Source organism: Podarcis erhardii, assembly GCF_964252035.2.
Source record: "Podarcis erhardii genome assembly, chromosome: 9".
Lineage (NCBI taxonomy): Eukaryota > Metazoa > Chordata > Lepidosauria > Squamata > Lacertidae > Podarcis > Podarcis erhardii.
The window spans coordinates 11,116,209-11,138,568 of NC_138512.1; the positions used below are offsets into that span (position 1 = coordinate 11,116,209).

General features: G+C 41.9%; 1 protein-coding gene across 4 annotated transcripts in view; it reads right to left on the reverse strand.

Annotated features, from left to right (window-relative positions):
* The window catches only part of KCNIP4 (potassium voltage-gated channel interacting protein 4), a 405,833-nt gene that overhangs the window by 338,812 nt on the left and 44,661 nt on the right, over nucleotides 1-22,360 (reverse strand). The window contains exons 1-2 of one of the 4 annotated variants that reach the window (XM_081876479.1): nucleotides 17,302-17,394; nucleotides 16,884-17,026 (exon numbers count right to left, since the gene is read on the reverse strand). The exons of the other annotated variants lie outside the window; for them this stretch is intronic. Coding sequence (XP_081732605.1) covers nucleotides 16,884-17,025 — 142 coding nt within the window. The 5' untranslated portion in view covers nucleotide 17,026; nucleotides 17,302-17,394. Of the gene's footprint in view, nucleotides 1-16,883; nucleotides 17,027-17,301; nucleotides 17,395-22,360 lie in introns of those variants that run through there. 4 annotated transcript variants of the gene reach the window in all.

A 22,360-nucleotide genomic window follows, 5' to 3' on the forward strand; every position in this document is an offset into this window, starting at 1 on the left:
GGAAGCACATTCAAGCCATTTAAATGAATTCTAATGCCTTATTGGTCTTTCTGGAGCAACATTTGAACAACCCTCATAATATAATCCTAAAGCTGTCTAGGCAGACACAAGTTTTGACCAAGTAGAATACAGTCTGAGAACAAGCACTTGTAAAGGCACAGCCCAACCGTATTACATTTACTCTGAAGTAAATCCCACAAAATTCAGGGGAACTCAGAGGAGAAGTGTAGAGTTATGGAGAAGAGACTGAGCTACAGGAAGTCGACTCTCATCTAACTGAGACATGTTCATTAATTTCCACAGGCCTATGCTGAATAAAACTTAGCTGAATATTACCCAATGTACACAAAGTGCTTTGAACACAAACTAGGGTGAATATGACTATGCCCTCCCTTTTATCTTAGCATTCATCCCCAGCTAAAAACTGAGGGGAATTTCCATGACTTTCATGAGCAGGTGAAATTAAGTAACTTTCAGGTGCCATAGGTGAGTTTATATTTAGAGCAGACTTGACCAAGTGTTTTTCTTGTAACAAGAAAATCAGCCACCTTGTCTTCAGAGGAAATTCTACACCACCCAAAAGTTCTACAGTCCCAAAAAAGTCACCAAAAACGTAAACCCAGTCTTCCCCTGTCAGGAGAGATTTTTGCCACTAACCCAATACAGAAAATACTTCACCCCTGTCTTACTTTGAACACTCTACAGCAGGCATAGGGAAACTCAGCCCTCCAGCTGTTTGGGGACTACAATTCCCATCATCCCTGACCACTGGTCCTGTTAGCTAGGGATCATGGGAGTTGTAGTCCCGAAACATCTGTAGGGCCGAGTTTGCCTATGCGTGCTCTACAGTACTATATAAATAGGTACATCACAAGTAAGGCAGTGCCACTGAACAGCAACTGAATTACCACCAATGTAAACTTCACATTGCTATGGTTGACAAAATAAAAGGATGTCAGGCCCATGTGCAAAAGCAACAATATCCTTCCAAGATACAAATAAAAGAAAGGTGCATTTTAGATGGTTTACCACTAGGTGGCGATAATTCAACACGGACCAATGCCACCTATTCTGAATAAATGCAAAGTGCCAATAGAAAGTTGTATTCAGCAATGTAAGCTTCAGGTATAGATTTGAGGTTGTAGTCTTAAATGCAGTGGAAATATTATTTTTCCACATGGTGTTCAATGATATTTAAATACACAATCAAAAGTTTTAACTCTCCTTCTTCTGGTTCTAAAAGTTTTAGTTCTTGCCTTTCGTTTTGTTTGTTTGTTTACTACTTTTCTGCAAACTGCTTTGGAGACCTTGGCTAGGGTCAAAATGCAATACAGTGGTACCTCGGGTTAAGTACTTAATTTGTTCTGGAGGTCTGTTCTTAACCTGAAGCTGTGCTTAACCTGAAGCACCACTTTAGCTAATGGAGCCTCCCACTGCCGCAGTGCCACCGGAGCACAATTTCTGTTCTCATCCTGAAGCAAAGTTCTTAACCTGAAGCACTATTTCTGGGTTAGCGGAGTCTGTAACCTGAAGTGTATGTAACCTGAAGCATATGTAACCCGAGGTACCACTGTACAAACATGTGTTTATAAATACAATTTAAAAACAAGTCTCACAAAAATCAATGAGGTTTCCTTCAAAATGTATTTGCTCGGTATTAGGGAGTTAAACTATTTCAGACCAGGTGCAGCAAACATGATTCTTATTTTATTACTTATTAAATTTGTATACTGTCCTTCACCCAAAGATTACAGAGTGATTCACAACATAAAAATGAGAATGCAAAATACATAATGAAACCTGGAGCTACTTTTGAAGGGGACTTGGAAACTACAACTAATCCACAATGCGGCAGCTAGGGTGGTCACTGAGAGCAGCCGCCGAGACCATATAACACCTATAACACCGGTCCTAAAGAACCTATACTGGCTCCCAGCACATTTCCGAGCACAATTCAAAGTGTTGGTGCTTTGAAGTCCTAAATGGTCTTGGCCCAGTATAGCTGGAGGAGCGTCTCCACCCCATTGTTCAGCCCGGACACTGAGGTCCAGCGCTGAGGGCCTTCTGGCACTTCCCTCGCTGTGAGAAGTGAGGTTACAGGGAACCAGGCAGAGGGCCTTCTCGGTGGTGACGCCTGCCCTGTGGAACGCCCTCCCATCAGATGTCAAGGAAATAAAAAACTATCTGACATCTGAAGGCAGCCCTGTTTAGGGAAGTTTTTAGTGCTTGATATTTTATTGTGTTTTTGCATATGCTGGGAGTTGCCCAGAGAAGCTGGTACAACCCAGTCTGATGGGTAGGATACTATTATTATTATTATTATTATTATTATTATTATTATTATTGAAATGCTTTCGCCTCAGGCCTAAAGATATGTAATGAAGAAGAAGAGGAGGAGGAGTTTGGATTTGATATCCCGCTTTATCACTACCCCAAGCGGCTAACATTCTCCTTTCCCTTCCTCCCCCACAACAAACACTCTGTGAGGTGAGTGGGGCTGAGAGACTTCAGAGAAGTGTGACTGGCCCAAGGTCACCCAGCAGCTGCATGTGGAGGAGCAGGGAAGCGAACCCGGTTCACCAGATTACGAGAATACCGCTCTTAACCACTACACCACACTGGCTCTCAATGAAGGCAACAGGCTTTCCATGGGAGAGCATTCCACAAATAGGAAGCCGCCTCAGAAATGGCCCATTCTCACATTGCCACTTTCCTTCTGAATGTTGCCATGCAGCCTTCCAGATGTTGTGGGATTCCAATGCCCATCAGCTGCAGTCCAGCACTATTTGAAAGGCCACAGGTTTCCCCTCCTTGGAGCACTGTCTTATAATCTGTTGACTGCCCAACTTCTTATACCCATCCAATGACTAAGTCAAAGGGATGCGGGTGGCACTGTGGTCTAAACCACAGAGCCTAGGGCTTGCTGATCAGAAGGTTGGCAGTTCAAATCCCTGCGATAGGGTGAGCTCCCATTGTTCGGTCCCAACTCCTGCCAACCTAGCAGTTCAAAAGCACGTCAAAGTGCAAGTAAATAAATAGGCACCGCTCTAGTGGGGAAGGTAAACGGCGTTTCCGTGCACTGCTCTGGTTCGCCAGAAGCGGCTTAGTCATGCTGGCCAGATGACCCGGAAGCTGTACGCCGGCTCCCTTGGCCAATAAAGCAAGATGAGCGCCGCAACCACAGAGTCGTCCGCGACTGGACCTTTACCTTTAATGGTTAAGTCAACTTCCCTGTGATCACATGCTTTCAGTGTTGACGCACAGCATGCAAAGTGCATTGCTGATTATTAATTATTGTTATGCTTTTTTCACAATCAACACAGTGCAGGCTTCATCTTGAACCATGTAAATGTTGCATGTTGTCTTCTGTTTAGCTCAAGGAATAATTCAAATTGGGTGAGCCCACGGGGTAGGGGGGTCATAGGACAGTCACTGCAGATGCACATGCAGTTCCAAAGACCAGAGCCTTAGCACTGGAGAATGACTCAAAAGAACTTCATGGAAAGAAGTTCACTACCCCTCTTCTCTCATTCACTGTGGGAACCATAACAGCAAGTCCCTTCAGGCAGCAATCTTTCATCTATGACTATTAGATTTAGATCAGCAAAGTCTGACCCAATACAACACGGAAAGTTATTATGTTGTGTGTCCTCAGGAAGCACTTATAGCTAGAGGGATAGAATACATGAATATGTTACCTGAAGTTTCATCATCGGCAGGGGCAGGGGGAGGAAGAGAACAGAGAAACCCCGAGGCTAGGAAAGCTTGCTGAGGAAAGGAAAATCAGCCAAGGTAAAATGAATTAATAATAATAATAATAATAATAATAATAATAATAATAATAATAATTTATTTATTTATTTATTTATACCCCGCCCATGTGGCTGAGTTTCCCCAGCCACTCTGGGCGACTCCCGATCGAGTGTTAAAAACAATACAGCATTAAACATTAAAAACTTCCCTAAACAGGGCTGCCTTCAGATGTCTTTTAAAAATAGGATAGCTACTTATTTCCTTGACTTCTGATGGGAGGGCGTTCCACAGGGCAGGCGCCACTACCGAGAAGGCCCTCTGCCTGGTTCCCTGTAGCTTTGCTTCTTGCAGTGAGGGAATCGCCAGAAGGCCCTCGGAGCTGGATCTCAGTGTCCTGGCTGAATGATGGGGGTGGAGATGTTCCTTCAATTATACTGGACCGAGGCCGTTTAGGGCTTTAAAGGTCAGCACCAACACTTTGAATTGTGCTCGGAAACGTACTGGGAGCCAATGCAGATCTCTCAGGACCGGTGTTATGTGGTCCCGGTGGCCACTCCCAGTCACCAGTCTAGCTGCCGCATTCTGGATTAGTTGTAGTTTCCGGGTCACCTTCAAAGGTAGCCCCACATAGAGCGCATTGCTGCGGAATCACGCAAAACTCAAGAGTCATGTGATACAACTTATGTCTGCACCGCTTCTGGGACAACTGTCCTCATAACTCGAACCTAATATTTGGGAGAGGTGGTCAAGTTTGGTGATGATACCAAACTGTTTAGGGCCATTAAAACAAAGAGATCATGAAGATCTCCAAATGGATCTCTCAGTAAAATGTCAAATGCAATTCATTTTACACAAGGGCAAAACAATGCATGTTCGTGAGAGAAACACCTTCATTTCATATATATATGTCATGGGCTCCGAACTAGCAGTGACTGATGGGGTCATAGTGGACAGCTCAAGGAAGATGCTGACCAGGCGTATGGCAGCAGTGAAAAATGCAAATTCCATGCTAGAGATATAAGGAAAGGAACTGAAAATAAAACTGTCAATATCATAATGTATAAGAAAATTTGTAAAATATAGTATTTTCACAGTGGCTCCTGTGGAAAAAAATCTGTTCTTGAGTGAAGGTTTCATTAGGAAGTTGAAATGAGCAGCCCTCTCTTTGAATTCATAATTCAGCAAATCTTTAAAGAACACAAACAATATATATGCTCCGTACAAAACCGTAAATAATGTAGCTCTGCTAACAAATAAAGCTTGTGTTTCATTCATCGGATTGCTTTTTAAAGAGTTAGTGTGAAGAGTGTTGGACCAAGATTTGGGAGAGGAGGGTTCAAGTCCCCACTCAGCTATGAAATTCACTGAGCGGCCTGGCAGACAAAAGATGAACAGGTTAAATCGGTTATGATAAACTGAGCAAAGGTCCTAGGACATAACATACAAATGGCAGATTGGAAGAGGTTTTGGAAAACGGATCTGAAATTCTCAGCATGTTGTATGCTGAAAGAAAACTCTATGAAAATGATATATTTGACTCCTACTAAGTTATCTAAAATGTACAGAACAAGTTCAAATATCTACTGGAAATGTAAAGAAAAAGAGGGTACATTTTACCATATGTGGTGGACCTGTGAGATAACAAAATCATTTGGGGAAATGGTATACAACAAACTGGAAAAACAATGTTTAAAATAACATTTGTCAAAAAACCAGAAGCTTTTTGTATTAGGAATTACAGGAACCGACATTCCGAAAGACCAGAAAAGACTGCTTATGTATGCGACAACAGCTGCACAGATGTTACTAGCCCCAAAATGGAAAGAAATAACAGTCCTGACTAGGAAAGAATGGCAAGCCAAATTGTTGGACTATGCTGAAATGGCAAAATTGACCGTGAGACTCAGGAATCAAGAAGACAAGGACTTTTAAAAAGAGCGAGAAAAATTCATAATATTTTTAGGAGACCATTGTAAACAACAACAAAAACTAGCTGGACTTTAAGAATCACTTGTAAAAATAAAAATAAGAAGACTGAAGGTGACTTGGAGAAATGGAAATTATGGAGAACGTATTGATATGTAGTTGTAGACTAATTGCTAAGGACCCATGCAGGGGACGGGGGGGGGGGGGAGTCACAAGATTCAGAGAATCTCAGAAATTAATTATGTAAACAAACAAACAAACCTTTTTCTTTTTCCTATTTATAAAAACCAATATAGAATATTTCAAAAAAGAAAAAAGAAACTCACTGAGTGACCTTAGGCCAGTCACAGCCTCTGAGCCTAACCCATCTCACAGGGTTACAGTGAGGAGGAAGAGCCATGTATGATACCTTGAGCTCTTTGGATGAAGGGTGGGATATTATCCCTTTCCCCCTCCCCAGGTACAGTCAGACTGCATATCTGGCAACATTCTCAGCCAACAATACTGGAATCTGTATTTCAGAATCAATACAATTAAGTGTTCCATGTGGTTTACACTCCCAGATTGTAGCCTATATATGTAATTTAACCAATGGCCATATGTATTCTTAGGGATCAGAAAGATTCCATCAACATGACTTGGGAAGACAGGCGAACTAATACCAGTGTACTGGAAGAAGCAAAGATCACCAGTGTCAAAGCAATGATTCTTCAACATCAACTTCATTGGACTGGTCATGTTGTGTGGATGCCTGATGATCGTCTTCCAAAGCAACTACTCTATTCCGAACTTAAAAATGGAAAGCGTAATACTGGTGGTCAACAAAAGAGGTTTAAAGACTGTCTCAAGGCAAATCTAAAAAAAATGTAGTATAAACACTGACAACTGGGAAACTCTGGCCTGCGAGAACTCCAATTGGAGAACAGCCTTTACCAAAGGTGTCATGGGCTTTGAAGACACTCAAACTCAGGACGCAAGGGAGAAATGTGCTAAGAAGAAGGCATGCTTGGCAAATCCACACCGTGATCAACTCCCGCCCGGAAACCAATGTCCCCACTGTGGAAGGACGTGTGGATCCAGAATTGGCCTCCACAGTCACTTATGGACTCATTGTTAAAACCGTATTTATGGAAGACAATCTTACTTGGCTACGTGTGATCGCCAAAGCAAAGCAAAGCAATTTTTATAACAAAACAAACAGCTACTTTGCCATTGTTTTCTTGCCTGGTTACACTCTGTCATTATTCCTGCTACTGCCTGTCCAGCCATACGCCATGCAAATGGATTTCAGTCCATTTTGTTAAAGCCAACTAATTAGATACATTGGAAAGGGAAAAGCAGCCCACCCAGTCAAACCTCTTTGCGCCAACAAACTGGCCTTCGACTGTCAAAGAGCTTCCCGCAATCTGTACCATCTGTGCTAGCAGCTGGCACCGAACTCCAAAAATAGCTCTTCAATTACATTATCCAATTAGATTTTAGTGCAAAATCAATTGTCACTTAAATGATTTATAATAGGTGTGGTTTTTTTCAAAAATCAGTTTTCCTATTTGGTTTCTGCAATGTGATATTTGCAATCGAGACTTTTTCATACTTGTTTATTCCATAACCCGGGGCCTCTTTCTGCAAGGCTGCCCACTACGAAAGCCCTAGGGCTACCAAGAGGTAAGCAACTGAGCTACCAATTGAGAAGGCTGCCGTTTGCAACCTGCCTCTGTCGCCAATGCCTTCCCCCACCTCCGCAATCCATGATATGGCAATAAGAATCCTGACCTACAGCTGTGTTTCTGAAAGGCATCAACAAGTGAAAAGCTTTGAACATCTGAAAGGACTGCATAAATGCAAAGCATTATAATCATCATTATAATCAGTTCAGGCCAATGCTAACAAATACAGTGGAGTTCATGAGCTGTTCATTCAGATTTGGTGACTGAACTAAGAAAAGTAATGTGTGTGTCGATTTATGGCATCATTCTATTTGCTTAAGGTACTAAATTCTTGCCTTTCTTGACCAAGGTGGCTAACAATCACATTTAATAAAAGTTACAAGTGAAAAGCAGAAAAGATGGAATGGGGGGTGGGCGCCCTTCACCACACCAGCCAGAGTTTCTATCCTTAAAAAAAGACAGATCTCACGAGAAAAACCATGCAAATGTGACCTCTTTGGAGCTCCCCCGAGATCTGCTTTTTAGCACCAAAGACTATCAAGAAGATCGGCAGAAGGGACGTGAAGAAGAGTTAAGAGCCTCGGATATAAGATCTCCAGGTTGATGGACTGTTGGGAGTTGATGGAACTGACGGCAGGGGCCGAGACCGGGGAGGGGAGACGGTGAAAGAAAATTGGGAATTTAAAGTGTATATATGGAGATTTTAAAAAATTTAATGAGAGATGGAAAAATCGTGGAATGAAATTTTTATGACCCTAGGGGAAATGTCTTAAGAGATCAAGTTCAAATATATTAGTTTTAATGAGAAATAAGATTAAATAAAGTAAAAATGGATGGTTAATTGGTGAAAGAAGAGAATGTAAAATTACAGTATATTAAGATAAATTATTAGGATAAAAACAAAGATGAAGGATTTGCTGAAATATCTAACTGAACCAGAATACAAAGAGGGGAGGTGTGAGGAGGTCAAGGAAATAAGTTAAAGAAAGAAAGTCATGTAAAGGTTTCATTTGTTCTTTTTTTTGATTGTATGCATTTTTTTTCCTTTTTTGTCTGTTTTCCTTTTTTATTTTTTTCCCTTTGATGTGATGTGACTTGTTTTTATGTATTGTTTTGTTTTCTTTTTTGTTTAATTGGGTGGGGGTTTTTTGCTATCTTTTTTATTCATGTAACTTTTAAAATCTTAATAAAAATCTATTTTTTAAAAATGTGACCTCTTTGTAGTCAGGTGCTGCCTCATACTTTACATATCATTTGCAGGATGTGGTCAGTGGCAGGCCAGGCAGTGGTCTACTAAGTTGGCAGGGGGACGACGACAAGTTGGAATATTCAGGAAGTAATGAACTACAAAGTACACACATTAAAAGTCATATTATCTGAATTTGTAAATAAAATGTGCTTTATAAATTTAATAGTAGTTGTAGTAACAACAACAACAACAACAACAACAACAACAACAACAACGAAATGAACAACCTTCATAATCAAAGTACAGTAACGTATTCATGGTGCCACTGCAGAATATTGCCTTTTTAAGTGGGGCGTTTTCATGGGGAAATGTAGCAGATTTTATAACTTAAGCATTGTAAATTCTTTATTTTTTGCTTATTCTGCAGGTGAAACCCTGAATATATTTCATCTCGGTCAACTCACAAGCACAGCAATATAGCCACGCAACCAAATCTTTTCCTAGACAAAATGGTTCTGACCTGTTTCCTTAAAAGCAATTTGAGTTGTGTTCTGATTCAACATAGTCAGAGAGATTTCTGAGTAAGCTTGGAAAGGATTAGACCTGGACCTAACCGGAGATCTGAAACTGGGGCTGTCTGCATGTAAGTCATGCGTTCTGTCACTGCTGTACTGTGACCCCAAATTTGAACCTGTAAACTAGAATTGTGTCCTGAATGAGACTATAAATTTCATTCCATTATCTCCAGGATCAGCGGAAAAACTGTATTACAAATAATGGGTGAGTAGGCCAACCGCTTGATGCTGTTGTTGTTATTGTTTTATTATTATTTGTTTTATATTAAGAGCTGCACTAAGCAGTGATGACTGAAAGGGAAGATACAGCAATGTGAAACTAAATTTCAGTAAGCACAGCACACCAAAAGATTTATCCATCTTTACACACATAAAGTTGTTTTAGGAAACCAATTTTCAGCACACAACGAATCAATTTTACAGAGCATCAAAGTTCACCTGATGACGACTGCGCAAGAGCAATTGTTAGCAATAAAAAGATTACAGTGGTACCTCGGGTTAAGAACTTAATTCGTTCTGGAGGTCCGTTCTTAACATGAAGTCGTTCTTAACCTGAGGTACCACTTTAGCTAATGGGGCCTTCCGCTGCGCTGCCACCATGCAATTTCTGTTCTCATTCTGAAGAAAAGTTCTTAACCTGAGGTACTATTTCTGGGTTAGCGCAGTCTGTAACCTGAAGCGTCTGTAACCTGAAGCATCTGTAACCCGAGGTACCACTGTACAACATAAACACCTCCAGGTGTTTGATGTATTAAAAGCTAGCATGGCACTTGTGCCAACATCTATTTAATTTGTTCTGATGCTCAGAGTTCATGTTTTCAACCTTGGCCTGAAGATGATTGATTGTTTTCGCCTATGTAGAAAAACTGCCTTGGACAGTGTCACAGCAGCCGGGCAGCCCCACATCATACGGTTCCATATTAATAGAGTCCCCTGCTTAGGAGCACAGGACAACAGCAATTAGGACTCCAAAACTGCAGGGATTTATTCCAGAGGAAAAGGAAAACAACACAGTCAGGGTCCGATCAACATCACCCTCTCATTTTCTTGCACAGTTCCAAGGTGCACCTGCGTATAACCCAAGGTGAAATGGTAGTCAAGATAACCCCAAACTGGTAGTTGTTACATGAATGAGCTCATATTTGTTTATATTCACTTGATTTGATATGTGCTAATTGGCTTGCTTATCTGTGTGTCTCAGGATGCTGAGCTCTAGGGCCTAGAGAGGGCAGAAGCTTTGGGCAGCTGCCACCTATGGCCTCACCAGCCAGGTGTGAGGGGAAGTTCTGAGCAAACTGAAAAATATTGATCTGTGTGTAAAGGAAGTATACACGTTTGCTTGTGTGTGGACAAGCCATCTCCTCCTGCCGTGTCCACCCCACATCTGTAGAGTCTGGGAGACCTGGCAGACTAGTTTCATCTCTCTATTTTCCATCTGTGTACAAACCAGGCTCCTTGCTACAGCCATACAGCGGGGTCTTTTGCACTGTCAGTTACACAGCTGCTTTCAGGGATGAGGAATGCTGAATACGCCCCCCCCCCCCAAGACACAGATCCTGCAGGAACAACATTCGAAAGCCTCTCAGTATCCTCCTTTTATGATCACTTCTTGCCTTTTTACACTATTAAGTGCAATGTGGCTGCAAGTCTAATTGTAGATGAAGTGCACCAAGTTCAAAATGCCCATAACCATCTACATGAGAGACCAGTCACACATCCTTCAGTGACAAGTTGGATTCTGATGGTACATTAATTTCATACCAATCTGTCAGATGCTTGGCTTCTCTTAAGCATCAGCTATTGCTCCTCCATCTGTCCACCCCATTTTATACTTTTGAAAATTCAAGTCTCCTTCAAACTTTGTGTTGGTGGAGACTGTTTTCCCAATGTGCCTTTTAATTCCCTAAAAGATAATGATGCATTTGTATCAATAAGGTTTTCTGGTTATTTGTGCTGTTTAGCTACTCATTGTTACGCTGGAAGGAGAAAGATCATTTGGGTTGCTCTGAGTCGATTGCACTGGCAACAGTAACAACCTATTCAACTCTGTTCGCTGTCTCTCCTGACAAAGCTGCTCTGCTTTGGAAATCACTTCTCTGCTTAACCCATAGGACACAAGTGTCCTGACCCTGGACCAGTGACAGTATAGAATGCAGAGTCCAAAGATGCAGTACTATCAGTTGACTACAGATTCAATTTTTGTATATAAAAAATGCCTATGTTTTTAGAATCGTGTTGAATAAATTATACACAGAGTGGCTTAACTGGTGACCAGAAGCTGCTTCTCTTTTTCATCATAGCTCCAATAATTGTTCAGAAAGCTATGCTATATTGGGGATATTTCACCCCCAATCATCAATATCTGCTGCATTTCCACTTATTGTTTCCCTAGAGAAATAGTCGACCATAGAAACAGATATTAATGTTCCTTCAGAACCTCCTGAAACAGCTGGAGAGAAGGGATACACTCCATCAGTAAGTTTTCCCAGCGAAATGAATGAGAGCTCAGAATTTCATTGAGCCTCATCACTTTTTCACAAGATCCTGAATTCCAACGGCCTCCAGAACTTTTCTCTTCTGTTTTACTTGAACTTCAAAAACTTCAAACATAAATCTGTTATTCTTAAGATGCCAGAATATTCTTCCGATTGTTTGCACTGCAAAAGACTTGACGTGGCTACTTTTCCGAAATCAAGTTAGATGCTTCAACTCAAAAGGATGCAATCCACACACTTGCAGATTGCATGGATATATCCATCTAAATGTTTCAGATGTAATTCTCAGACCTCATTAGAAGAAATCAGCTAGCATTCCCTCCTTAATAATCAAGAAGGCAATCTGCTCCTCAAGGTTTGGCTTGATGACTTTCTATATACCCTGCTGCCTCCTTTTCTTGATTGAGCCTAACTGAAGAGTGTCCTGTGGGGTGGAGCTCTCTTTCCCCTGAAATAACCCTTTTCAATTCTGAAACTCTTAACGGTGACACATCACCAAGGCCAGGCAGTCCTCCGCTAACACAACTGGTATAAGTAAGTACTGTTGCCCTGAATGGATCTCACCTGGCAGAGTACCCAAAGGATGAGGCTAAAAACATCCAGTATCACAGGCATAGCTGTCAACCATCCCTTATTTGGCAGGAAAGTCCCTTATCCCAGCGCCTTGTCCCGCTGCTGTCCCTTATTGATGATGTCCCTTAAATTTCCCGGGTTTCAAAGGAAGCAGCTCCTCTCCCTCCCTCCCTGCCGGCCAGGGAGGAGGGAGGCTCCAACTGTGTTGCTTGGCTGCGTTGCTCACCCAACAAGGAGCCTAAGAACAACTGGGGGGTGGAGCTTGCATGCCTTGTGCCGATCAAATTGGCCACGTTGCCTGGGGACTCGCCTTTGCTCAGCGCTTCCCAGCGGAGAGGTGACTGTGGTTTTCCCTGCTGCATCCCCTTTGCCGGGTTGCTGCGCTGTGGGAACCACTGCTTGAGGCTTCGTTTGGCTGCTGGCTGGGCTTTCTACCTTTGGCTGGGAAGGGCTCAGAAGTTAAACATAGCTGTGCTCTGAAAATCCCTTATTTTGGCTGCTGATCCCTTATTTTCAAGGCTGCTGGTCCTTTATTTTCAAATCTGTAAGTTGACAGCTATGATCACAGGTTTCCTCACCACCACAAATTTAATTACTGTCTCCCCCCCAATTGCGTCTAGGCAATAGTGTCTAAGCCCTTCAAATGAAAGGGTTAAGAATTTAATCATGCTTTTCAGTATTCAGCTCTCTGTTCTTTTTAAAATAGAAGCGACAGATGCTGGCAATACTTAGCAGAGCAGTCAATCCTAGGGGTCAGGTCATCTTAAGAGGGGTTTTTTAAACAATTGTTAATGATTAACTTATTCTGAACTGAAGGTTAAATCATCTAAATTTTGCTAAGAGTCAGGTGCTCACCTTGATTGTACCTATTGCACAACCCTATGTATCTTTAGTTGGAAATAAGTTGTACTGTGTTCAATTGAGTTTCCAATGAGGTTATGAAAACTGTCCACACACACCTTGACTGTGAAGAAAATACTTGAGTTATTTCTAAATTTGAGTTGAGGGGATCTGGAAGTTTCTACCCAGTGGTGATATCTCAGACACCCAGATCCCAAGCTGTTTAGGACGTTAAAAGTTAAAACCAGCACCTTGATTGAACATCTTGATTGAGCCTGGAACAAACATGTAGATTTCATAAGGTCAGAGTAATATATTCTGATCAACCAATAATCTGATTACAGGTAGGTAGCCGTGTTGGTCTGCCGTAGTCAAAACAAAATAAAAAAAAATTCCTTCCAGTAGCACCTTAGAGACCAAATAAGTTTGTTATTGGTATGAGCTTTCGTGTGCATGCACACTTCAGATACCTTGCATGCACACGAAAGCTCATACCAATAACAAACTTAGTTGGTCTCTGAGGTGCTACTGGAAGGATTTTTTTTATTTTGTTTCAATAATCTGATGATAGCATTACATGCAATTTCAAGTTCCAAATGGTTTTCATGGGCAGCTGGAGGCAACTAGAGCATAATTTACTGTCATAAGATCCAACATAAGACCAAAGAAAATGGTAGCTGGGGAATACCTGAGCCAACAAAAAAAGGGCCAGCTCAGAAACTACACACCTGATATAATAACCTCATTAGGCTGCACATCTAATCCCAGAACATGAAACAAGAGTGTTTCCCCTTTATATGGAATAAATTGCAGTTCTCATCCATCCAGTCCTTCAGAGCTGGCAAGACAAATGGTTCAGTTTTTCCACAGAATCCAAGGGAAGCAGTTCATTAACAATTATACCTGTGCGAACCTGGTATAAATTGCTGTCAAACTGTAGCATCACACGAGACTGAGATGGTAAACCTGTGTCTGGGATACTCTACTTTAAGCTGCAGCTGCAGTGGCGTAGCGTGGGTTGTCAGCACCCGGGGCAAGGCAAGTAATTTGCGCCCCCTAACCCCTAACCTGCCAGCTGCCAGCTTCTTCTTGCTGCTGCCTGGGCTGGGCTGGTGTGGTTCTCTCCCACGCTCAGCGCTGCGCTGGGCGGCCGCTGCACTGTCCCTCCCCCAGATAGTCCCTCGCTCTCTCTCCTCACCGCACACCAGGCACCCACCCCCTCCACAGTGGGCGGCGACCCGGCAGCTCGGATCGGATTCGCACAGCCAGCACTGCAGTGAGAGAGAGTGAGTGAGCCAGGTAGGGGCAGAGAGCTGCGAGTGTGAGCGCCCCCCCAGATGTTGCAGGCCCCCCGTGCACCCCCCACGCTACGCCACTGTGCAGCTGTTAGCTCACATGACTACCTCTCCACATCAAAAAGTCCTCAGACACAGGAAATTGGGACTTCAGGTAGTCTAGAATCTTTCTCCCTGAAGCACTACCTTCCCAAATGCAGGGGATATTTTTTAACACACATTTTTATTGTTTTTTTAAGCGACTACAAAGACAATAACCATTAAACACTTATCCAGCAGTACAGATAACGATGTTTGTTTTATCCATTGTCTCTAGACATATGGCAGAATATTCCATTATGTGAGCCAACTATAGTCTGAAGTGGCACAACCCAGACAGTGAGTTTGCACCTCACTGTGTACTACAGTGGTGCCTCGCAAGACGAAAATAATCCGTTCCGAATAATCTTCGTCTAGCGGTTTTTTCATCTTGCGAAGCATCCCTATTAGCGGCTTAACGGCTTAGCGCTATTAGCGGTTTAGCGGCTTAGCGGCTATTAGCGGCTTAGCGGCTATTAGCGGCTTAGCGGCTTAGGAAAAGGGGGGGGGAGGGAAAAAACTCACAACTCGCAAGACGTTTTCGTCTTGCGAAGCAAGCCCATAGGGAAATTCGTCTTGCGAAGTGCCTCGAAAAACAGAAAACCCTTTCGTCTAGCGGTTTTTTCGTCTTGCGAGGCATTCGTCTTGCGGGGCACCACTGTACTTCTGGTACCATAAAAAATAAATTAAAACATTATTTATTTATTTATTTATTATTATTATTATTATTACTACTACTACTACTACTACTACTACTACCCTGAGTGCTGCACTTTCACTGTTCATTTCAGTATGATTTCCACATTGAAAGATAGGTGGCAATGCACTGATGATTAGAAGCAAAAACTTGTGCCAAGTTCAAGGTTAACGTCAAGAAGATTTCTCATGTAAGTTGAAGAAATACAGCCTACCAAGCAATGGATTCCTGGCTGGGTGGCTAGACCGGTAATCAGTTTTATTCTGGCCCACCTCTGGACTATATAAAGAGGTAAGGATATGCAAGGGCAACCAGGGCAGGACTTCAGGGCTCCCCAGCCCAGCCCCCAAATAACCATCCAGGGAGTGGCAGATGATGGGGAGAATGGAAACAGGCCATAGCAATAAAACAACAATACGATATACAAAGAATAGAAATAAAAAGTCAATTATATAAAATACATTTTGGGGTTTTGAATCAATAGTCAAATAGTGGGTCTTATTCTGATTGCCCCGGCTAAAAACCTTGCAACCTTTGCTGTCACCTGCTCATCTTGAACTGCCAAGAGAAAGGACACTGGGGCAGTGGCTGGGCGACCCAGAATGGACAATAAAAGAGGGGTGATAATCTCATTCTTCAAGTCTTTATAAGGAGTACAAGACAGAAGGGCATGTGCCACCAATTCAGTACTGCAGGGACATAAGCGTTTTTCGTGTGGAATCTGTTGGAATTGTCCCTCAAGCTGAGGGCAATACATTCAATCTTGCGAGAGTAAAAGCACGGCTATAGTTTAGAATTGCTAGGTTATGCAGATAGGGAGCCAGAGAGTCGAAATGGGAAGGTGGAAAATAGTCATTCCATGGGCAAAATTTTCTTATTGTAACCAAGTTGTTCTGATACTCGATATCATTTAGGTGCTGACAAATTAGACTGTTTGCTTTACTAAAACCCAAAGTGAGTAGCTGTTGTGGTGATAAACCAGAAGAGTGAAGTTTTTGATAGACAGTTTTAGTCCAGGCGCTCTTTTGACAATCATGCAGAAGTTAAAAGTATTCTTACATGGATAGTGGCATCATGGCACTACCCATAATGCAACAGCACTTTTTTGCCAAAGGAGCTTCCCCATTGGTGAAACTAGGCAATGAGGTACCGTATTTTTCTTTCTATAGGGTGCCCCCATGTATAAGACGCCCCCTATTTGGGGGGACTCAGATTTAAGAAAATGGGGGGAGATGTATCCGTGTAATAAGACACCTCCCTAATTTTTGACATTATTTTTTAGGAGGAAAACCTAGTCTTATACACAGGAAAATATGGTATTATGCGAGGTCTCCTGTATTCTACCTCCAAAACCACACATACAGACATTCACACGTGCTTCCTATGCTCTTTGTGTGGAATTTAGGCCTGCCATTTCCCTACCTGCTGATGAATGGAAAATGCTGGCAAACTCCAGAGGCAGTGGCATCTGACACAAAATGAAACAGGCAGGAGCGAATCCTAGTATGTACGGTACTCTACCACATTATCAAAAAGCCATTGGGCACAACCCAGAATATTACTAAAGGTATGTCAAAATACTTGTTGTATAAACTGAAGTTTTTCTCTGAACAGCCGCAGGTTAAACATGCCACTTGTAATGCACCCAATTTTCAAAGTCATTTCCCACAGTGGTGGGGGTGGTTCAAAAGATTAAAAACAACAACAACACACAGTTCTTTTGGTTACAGAAATTCTTTCCTCAGGGAATGTGACCACTGCCTCTTTAACTAATACTGTCAATAAAGGAAAATACCTGTGGAACTTGAGCGCTTCAGGACAATCAGTTGTATCACCGAACAACAGTTTCTGCACATTTTCGTAAAAACGCCACGTTTCCTTTGGGGGTGGTGGAAGTCTTCAGTCCTCCATTTGGTCTCAGAGGCCAAAAACGCCATCCTAAACAATAACATTAGGTGTTTTAACTTTTACTGGATAGAAGGAATCTTCAGATTTCTCGAAGTGCATCTTCAGCTACAAAGGCTCAATGAATCATTTAAATGGTTCCCTTTTTTAATTCACACCCTCTGAACTCAAAGTTCATACTTTACATGATAATCATTTAGCCCGTCCTTTATACAGGAATCCAATCACACTGCGTATTTATAGAGAACCCAAATCATATTTTCATCCCATTTACATCTCAGGATTATAAACAAATCTTTATTCCTTACCTTGATCGGCTGTTTAGGCAAATGAAATTGTAATTTAGTCTTATTATCCTTTCTATTTTAGAGATTTCCCTTCTCCGAGATTTCTGTTCTAAAAGAGTGTGGCACCCTTCTAGCTGGTTACTGAAAGACAGCTGTTGTGCCTGTGAGGAAATGAATAATACCACTAAGAATGCCTTAATTCCACTGTCACTCAAATGCAGAAAAGCGGTTTAAATTACTTGTAACATAGTGATTTCTCTCTTTCTTATGCTTTACTGCTTCGGTAGTGTACTAGGGGAAAAGATTACGAGTACCTAAAAGGTCAGGTGTGAAAATCTAGTGTGAACTCTCTTACCTGATGTCTAAATCATATTTTATCTAATGCCAAGGTCAGAGTGGCTATATTCTATTGCATGACACTCCTCCCCAGTACCAGGCAGGAGATACAGCTGTTCTCCAGCAGTTCATTGACTTATTTTCACTGTGGCCAGATGCAGAATTATTTCAACAGTGTGGGTTTTTTTAGAAAGAGACGTCAAAAACTGAGCACATATTTTTTCCTGCTTATTTTTATATTTTTATATCCAGTAACTAGCAACTAATTAAGGTTCTGAGTTGGACCCCTGAGGCTCAGACCCTGGAACTCAGGAGGTGAAGCCTTGGAGCTAAGGGACAGTGACTCATAGGTCAGGCGAGTCCAGCAGAACCTGGTGGAGCCCAGTGGCAAAGCTACTGGCAACAGCAGAAAATAGCTGTGCTGAAATCTTCGTCTGTTCCCTTGAGGCCCCAAGAAGGCAGCTAAGATTCAGAAACTTAGTCAAAACTAGGCATCATTGTGCCTAGTTAAGAAGGATAGATGGCACCTGTTTGCCCAGCCCAAAGATGCATCAGCAAAAGACATCAGTGCAGCCTATGCAGTCCACCTCTTTCCCCTAGGACTGGGTGTCCATCAATATGCGGATGATACCCAGCTCTACCTCTCTTTTAATTCAGAACCAGTGAAGGCAGTGAATGTCCAGTGTGAGTGTCTGGAGGCGTTTGGAGGATGGATGGTGGCTAACAGACTGAGGTTGAATCCTGACAAGACAGAAGCACTGTTTTGGGGGGACAGGGGGCGGGTGGGTGTGGAGGACTTTCTGGTCCTGGGATGGGGGAATTGTGCCCCTGAAGGACCGGGTATGCAGCCTGGGAGTCATTTTGGACTCACAGCTGTCCATGGAGGCGTAGGTCAATTCTGTGTCCAGGGCAGCTGTTTATCAGCTCCATCTGGTACGCAGGCTGAGACCCTACCTGCCTGCAGGCTATCTGACTTTTAGAAGACACCTGAAGTCAGCCCTGTTTAGGGAAGTTTTTAATGTTTGATCATTTATCATGTTTTTAGTATTCTGTTGGAAGCTGCCCAGAGTGGCTGGGGAAACCCAGCCAGATGGGCGGGGGTACAAATAATAAATTATTATTATTATTATTATTATTATTATTATTATTATTATTATTACTACTACTATTGTTATTATTTTCCTACAGACACAAGTAGCAAGTGTTGTACAGCAGCTGTGCATATTATGAAGCTATGAAATCACACCACCAGAGATGCATTCATTGTTCTCAAAGTGCAACAGCCTATTCTGCTGTAAATTCCAGAGTAAAGTTGCTTATACAGCCAACTTTCACTCCCCTTTGCTGATTGAAAGTGTGCAAGGTGTCCTTCTGAAGTTGTTTATGGTCCTTAACATTGTAATATAGGGTTGCCATATTTCAAAAAGTGAAAATCTGGACACAAAAGTCGTTGAGTTTAGCTTTTTTGTTGTTGTTGTGGAGCTTTTCTTAAGGGGGAGGGGGTTGGGGGTTGTTGAGCTTTATGCCCAGATGTTTCAGTTATTTCTGCCAGGACACTGTTTCCGACAGCCATATTCCGGCTATGTCCAGCAACGCTATGTAAGATCTTGCCATTCCTCCTTTGCAATAGGCTTTCTTACCACCAAACGATCAACCTCTTCCTCTCTTCCCCACCCAAGTCATCAGAGTACCTAAGTCACTGGCATCCCGTGGACTTTTATGATGTCAGCATGCCCAGCTGTGACATCAGAGCAGCTCATCCATTCACGGTCAGGCAACATGTTTGTTGATAAAGCATTGTTCCTAAAGCTTATGACGGCACTGTTTTCAGGGGAAAAAACCAAATCCAATTTGTTTAGGAAGATAGTGTGATCATAGCCCACATTTCCAGGTTCACTATTATGCCTTTCACACACACACACACACACACACACACACACACACACACACATATAACATATGTGTGTGTGTGTGTGTGTGTGTGTCACTGATAGCTTTAGGTAACTCATCTCTCTCGCATGAAAATTTATTGCCAAATCTATACAAACAGCAGATCATAAGATAAAATCTGCTGCTGAATTATTTCGCTCCAGAGTGCATTCAGAAGAACTGCAATGTTTGGGTCCATCCCCCCCAATATCATAAAAACAGTAATAATCTGACACAGGGAAAAATAGAATGTCAAGCAGATAGGCTAGAACACCTCCTGACATGCTTTATTTATTATTATTTCCAGGGGGTTGAGATACACACACACAAACACACACACACACACACACACACACACACACACACACACACACACACACACACAATTTCAATCATGTGATCTGTAACCTGCAATCTGAAATAGGACAACCCAGAAACAATTTCAATGCATTTTCTAGTCTTTCTGTAGACAGGGCTTTAGCAGTTGCAAAGGTAATTTTTTTTGGGAAAAGAAATCTTTCTGATTTTGTCATCACAACTATCAGGACAATAGGTCTTGTGAGGCAGTTATTTTTGCACATGATTTCCAGGAGATTTGTTTTTCAGTAGAAAGTTACTGGGTAATCCTGTGTCGCAAGATATGAAATCAAGACTCAAAGCATATGACGCCAAACCTTCCCAAAGGATCATTTGTTCCTGCATTAAAAGATCAGATTGTTGAGTTTGCTGAATAATTGAAGCCATATTTAATGGAATAATCAGCGGTTTTAAAAAGTTCCAATTCCCTATCATTCTTTTCATTACTTTGTGCAATATACTGGATCCAATTAGCCAAGCGCTTTTCAAAACTCAGCTGGTGTTCGGCAATCCACAGCTTATGTTTTTGAAGTTATTGCTGAGAAAGTCATCACAAATACTACCAAAAAATGACAATAATGGCACTTTGGGTGCTCAAGTCTAGTGTCCTGCAGACTGATGAGCAGCTAAGAGTGTTCTGCTACAACCCCTTAAAAGCTTCCAGAGTTTTGTTTGAAGTATCAGTGATATTAACAGAATGTGGCCTTGAAAGGACACCAAACATTTGTAATAAACATGCAAATGCCTTTTTCATAAAGCAGCCTTTTGCAACAATTATTGAAAAAGACAATGGACAGCACAATTCTATCTGGGTTCACTCAGAAGTAAGCCCTGCTGTGTTCAAAATAGGACTTACTCCCTGGGAAGTTTGCATAGGATTGCAGCCCTATCAAGAATTACCACTTCAGAATGATTTTCTTAAGGTACATTGCATTTATTTATTTTTAAGTCAAGTAGTCAAATCCGTTTATTGTGAGGACCATGCCTGTGCACAAAAATCAACACTACAGTAGTTAAAAATATTAAAATTCATTACATACTATGCCAACAAAACCTTCTTCCCACAAGATAGAAAAGGAGGGAAAACAAGCAGTGAGTTAAACAGACGGTGAAGGGGTCTTTACATTGTCGTCTATAAATCTTTCCCTGGCTTTCATGGCCTTCATCACAAAGACCGCTACCACATGGGTAATGCGTGGGTTTGCATCAACTAACAAAAATTTTACTCTATCTTCAGGACTGGTTATAGAGTTGGGTATAATTTGCAGCAATGCGTCTCTAAACCCCGAGTAAATGGGGCAATAGAGGAAGTAATGTGTAAGATCCTCTTTAATTTTCATAAGGCAAGGACATAAACGATGTTCTACTGGGGTTTTTGTATATCTACCGGTCAGGTAGGCAGTTGGCAATGTTTGAAACCGTGCCATAGTGAAAGCTCTCCGAAGGATGGGATCGGTGATATCGGTGATTTTGACTGCTTTTACTCGGGGGAACCAGTAGGAAAACCCTGAGTTTTTTATCTTGGTGGAGTCCAGAAAGGCGTCTTTTTCAAAGATCCATTCCCGAACTTTATCAGGGCTCCACAATTTGAGAGTATTTTTAAGTTTCATAAGTTTTCTCTCATCTCAAAACTGCAATCCGGCATGTGGCTTCTAATGTTTTCCTGCATTCCCTTTTTTATCCCTGTGTTCCAAATGGGGGGGGGGGGGATCATTCTGCTTCTAAGATTATGTCCATGAATTTCAGAAAGCAAGCCATCATTCTTTTTAAAAAAGTATCTTTTTATTTATTCTTAATAAATGATTCAAAAAATGAAAATAAAATAAACTAACATATACTGATACAAAAAGAAAAAAATACATATACCTCCTATACTACAAACACAAACCCCACATATCCACCACTACTCAACTTCCTTTGGTTCAAATTTGAATACTGTCATTGCATTCCTTGGATAATGCATCTCTTATAACCCTTTCTAAATATTGTTCCCCTTTATACTTTACATACTTAATCCACGCATATCAACATACACTTTTCAGAGCAGTGTTTTTCCATATATTCCTCGAAACATTGCCAGTCTAATCTTAAATTTTGATTTGTCTGAAGCCTTGTGGCTGCTGTTAACCTTGACAGCCATCATTCTATTGCAGCAAAACCATCAATAAACTGGGACATGGGCTTTTGCGAACCAGTTTAATGCATGAAGTGGTCTTCTGAGTCAATATAGTAATGGTAAAGGTAAGGGAACCCCTGACCATTAGGTCCAGTCATGACTGACTCTGGGGTTGCAGCACTCATCTCGCTTTATTGGCCGAGGGAGCCAGCGTACAGCTTCCGGGTCATGTAGCCAGCATGACTAAGCCGCTTCTGGCGAACCAGAGCAGCGCATGGAAATGCTGTTTACCTTCCAGCCGGAGTGGTACCTATTTATCTACTTGCACTTTGACGTGCTTTC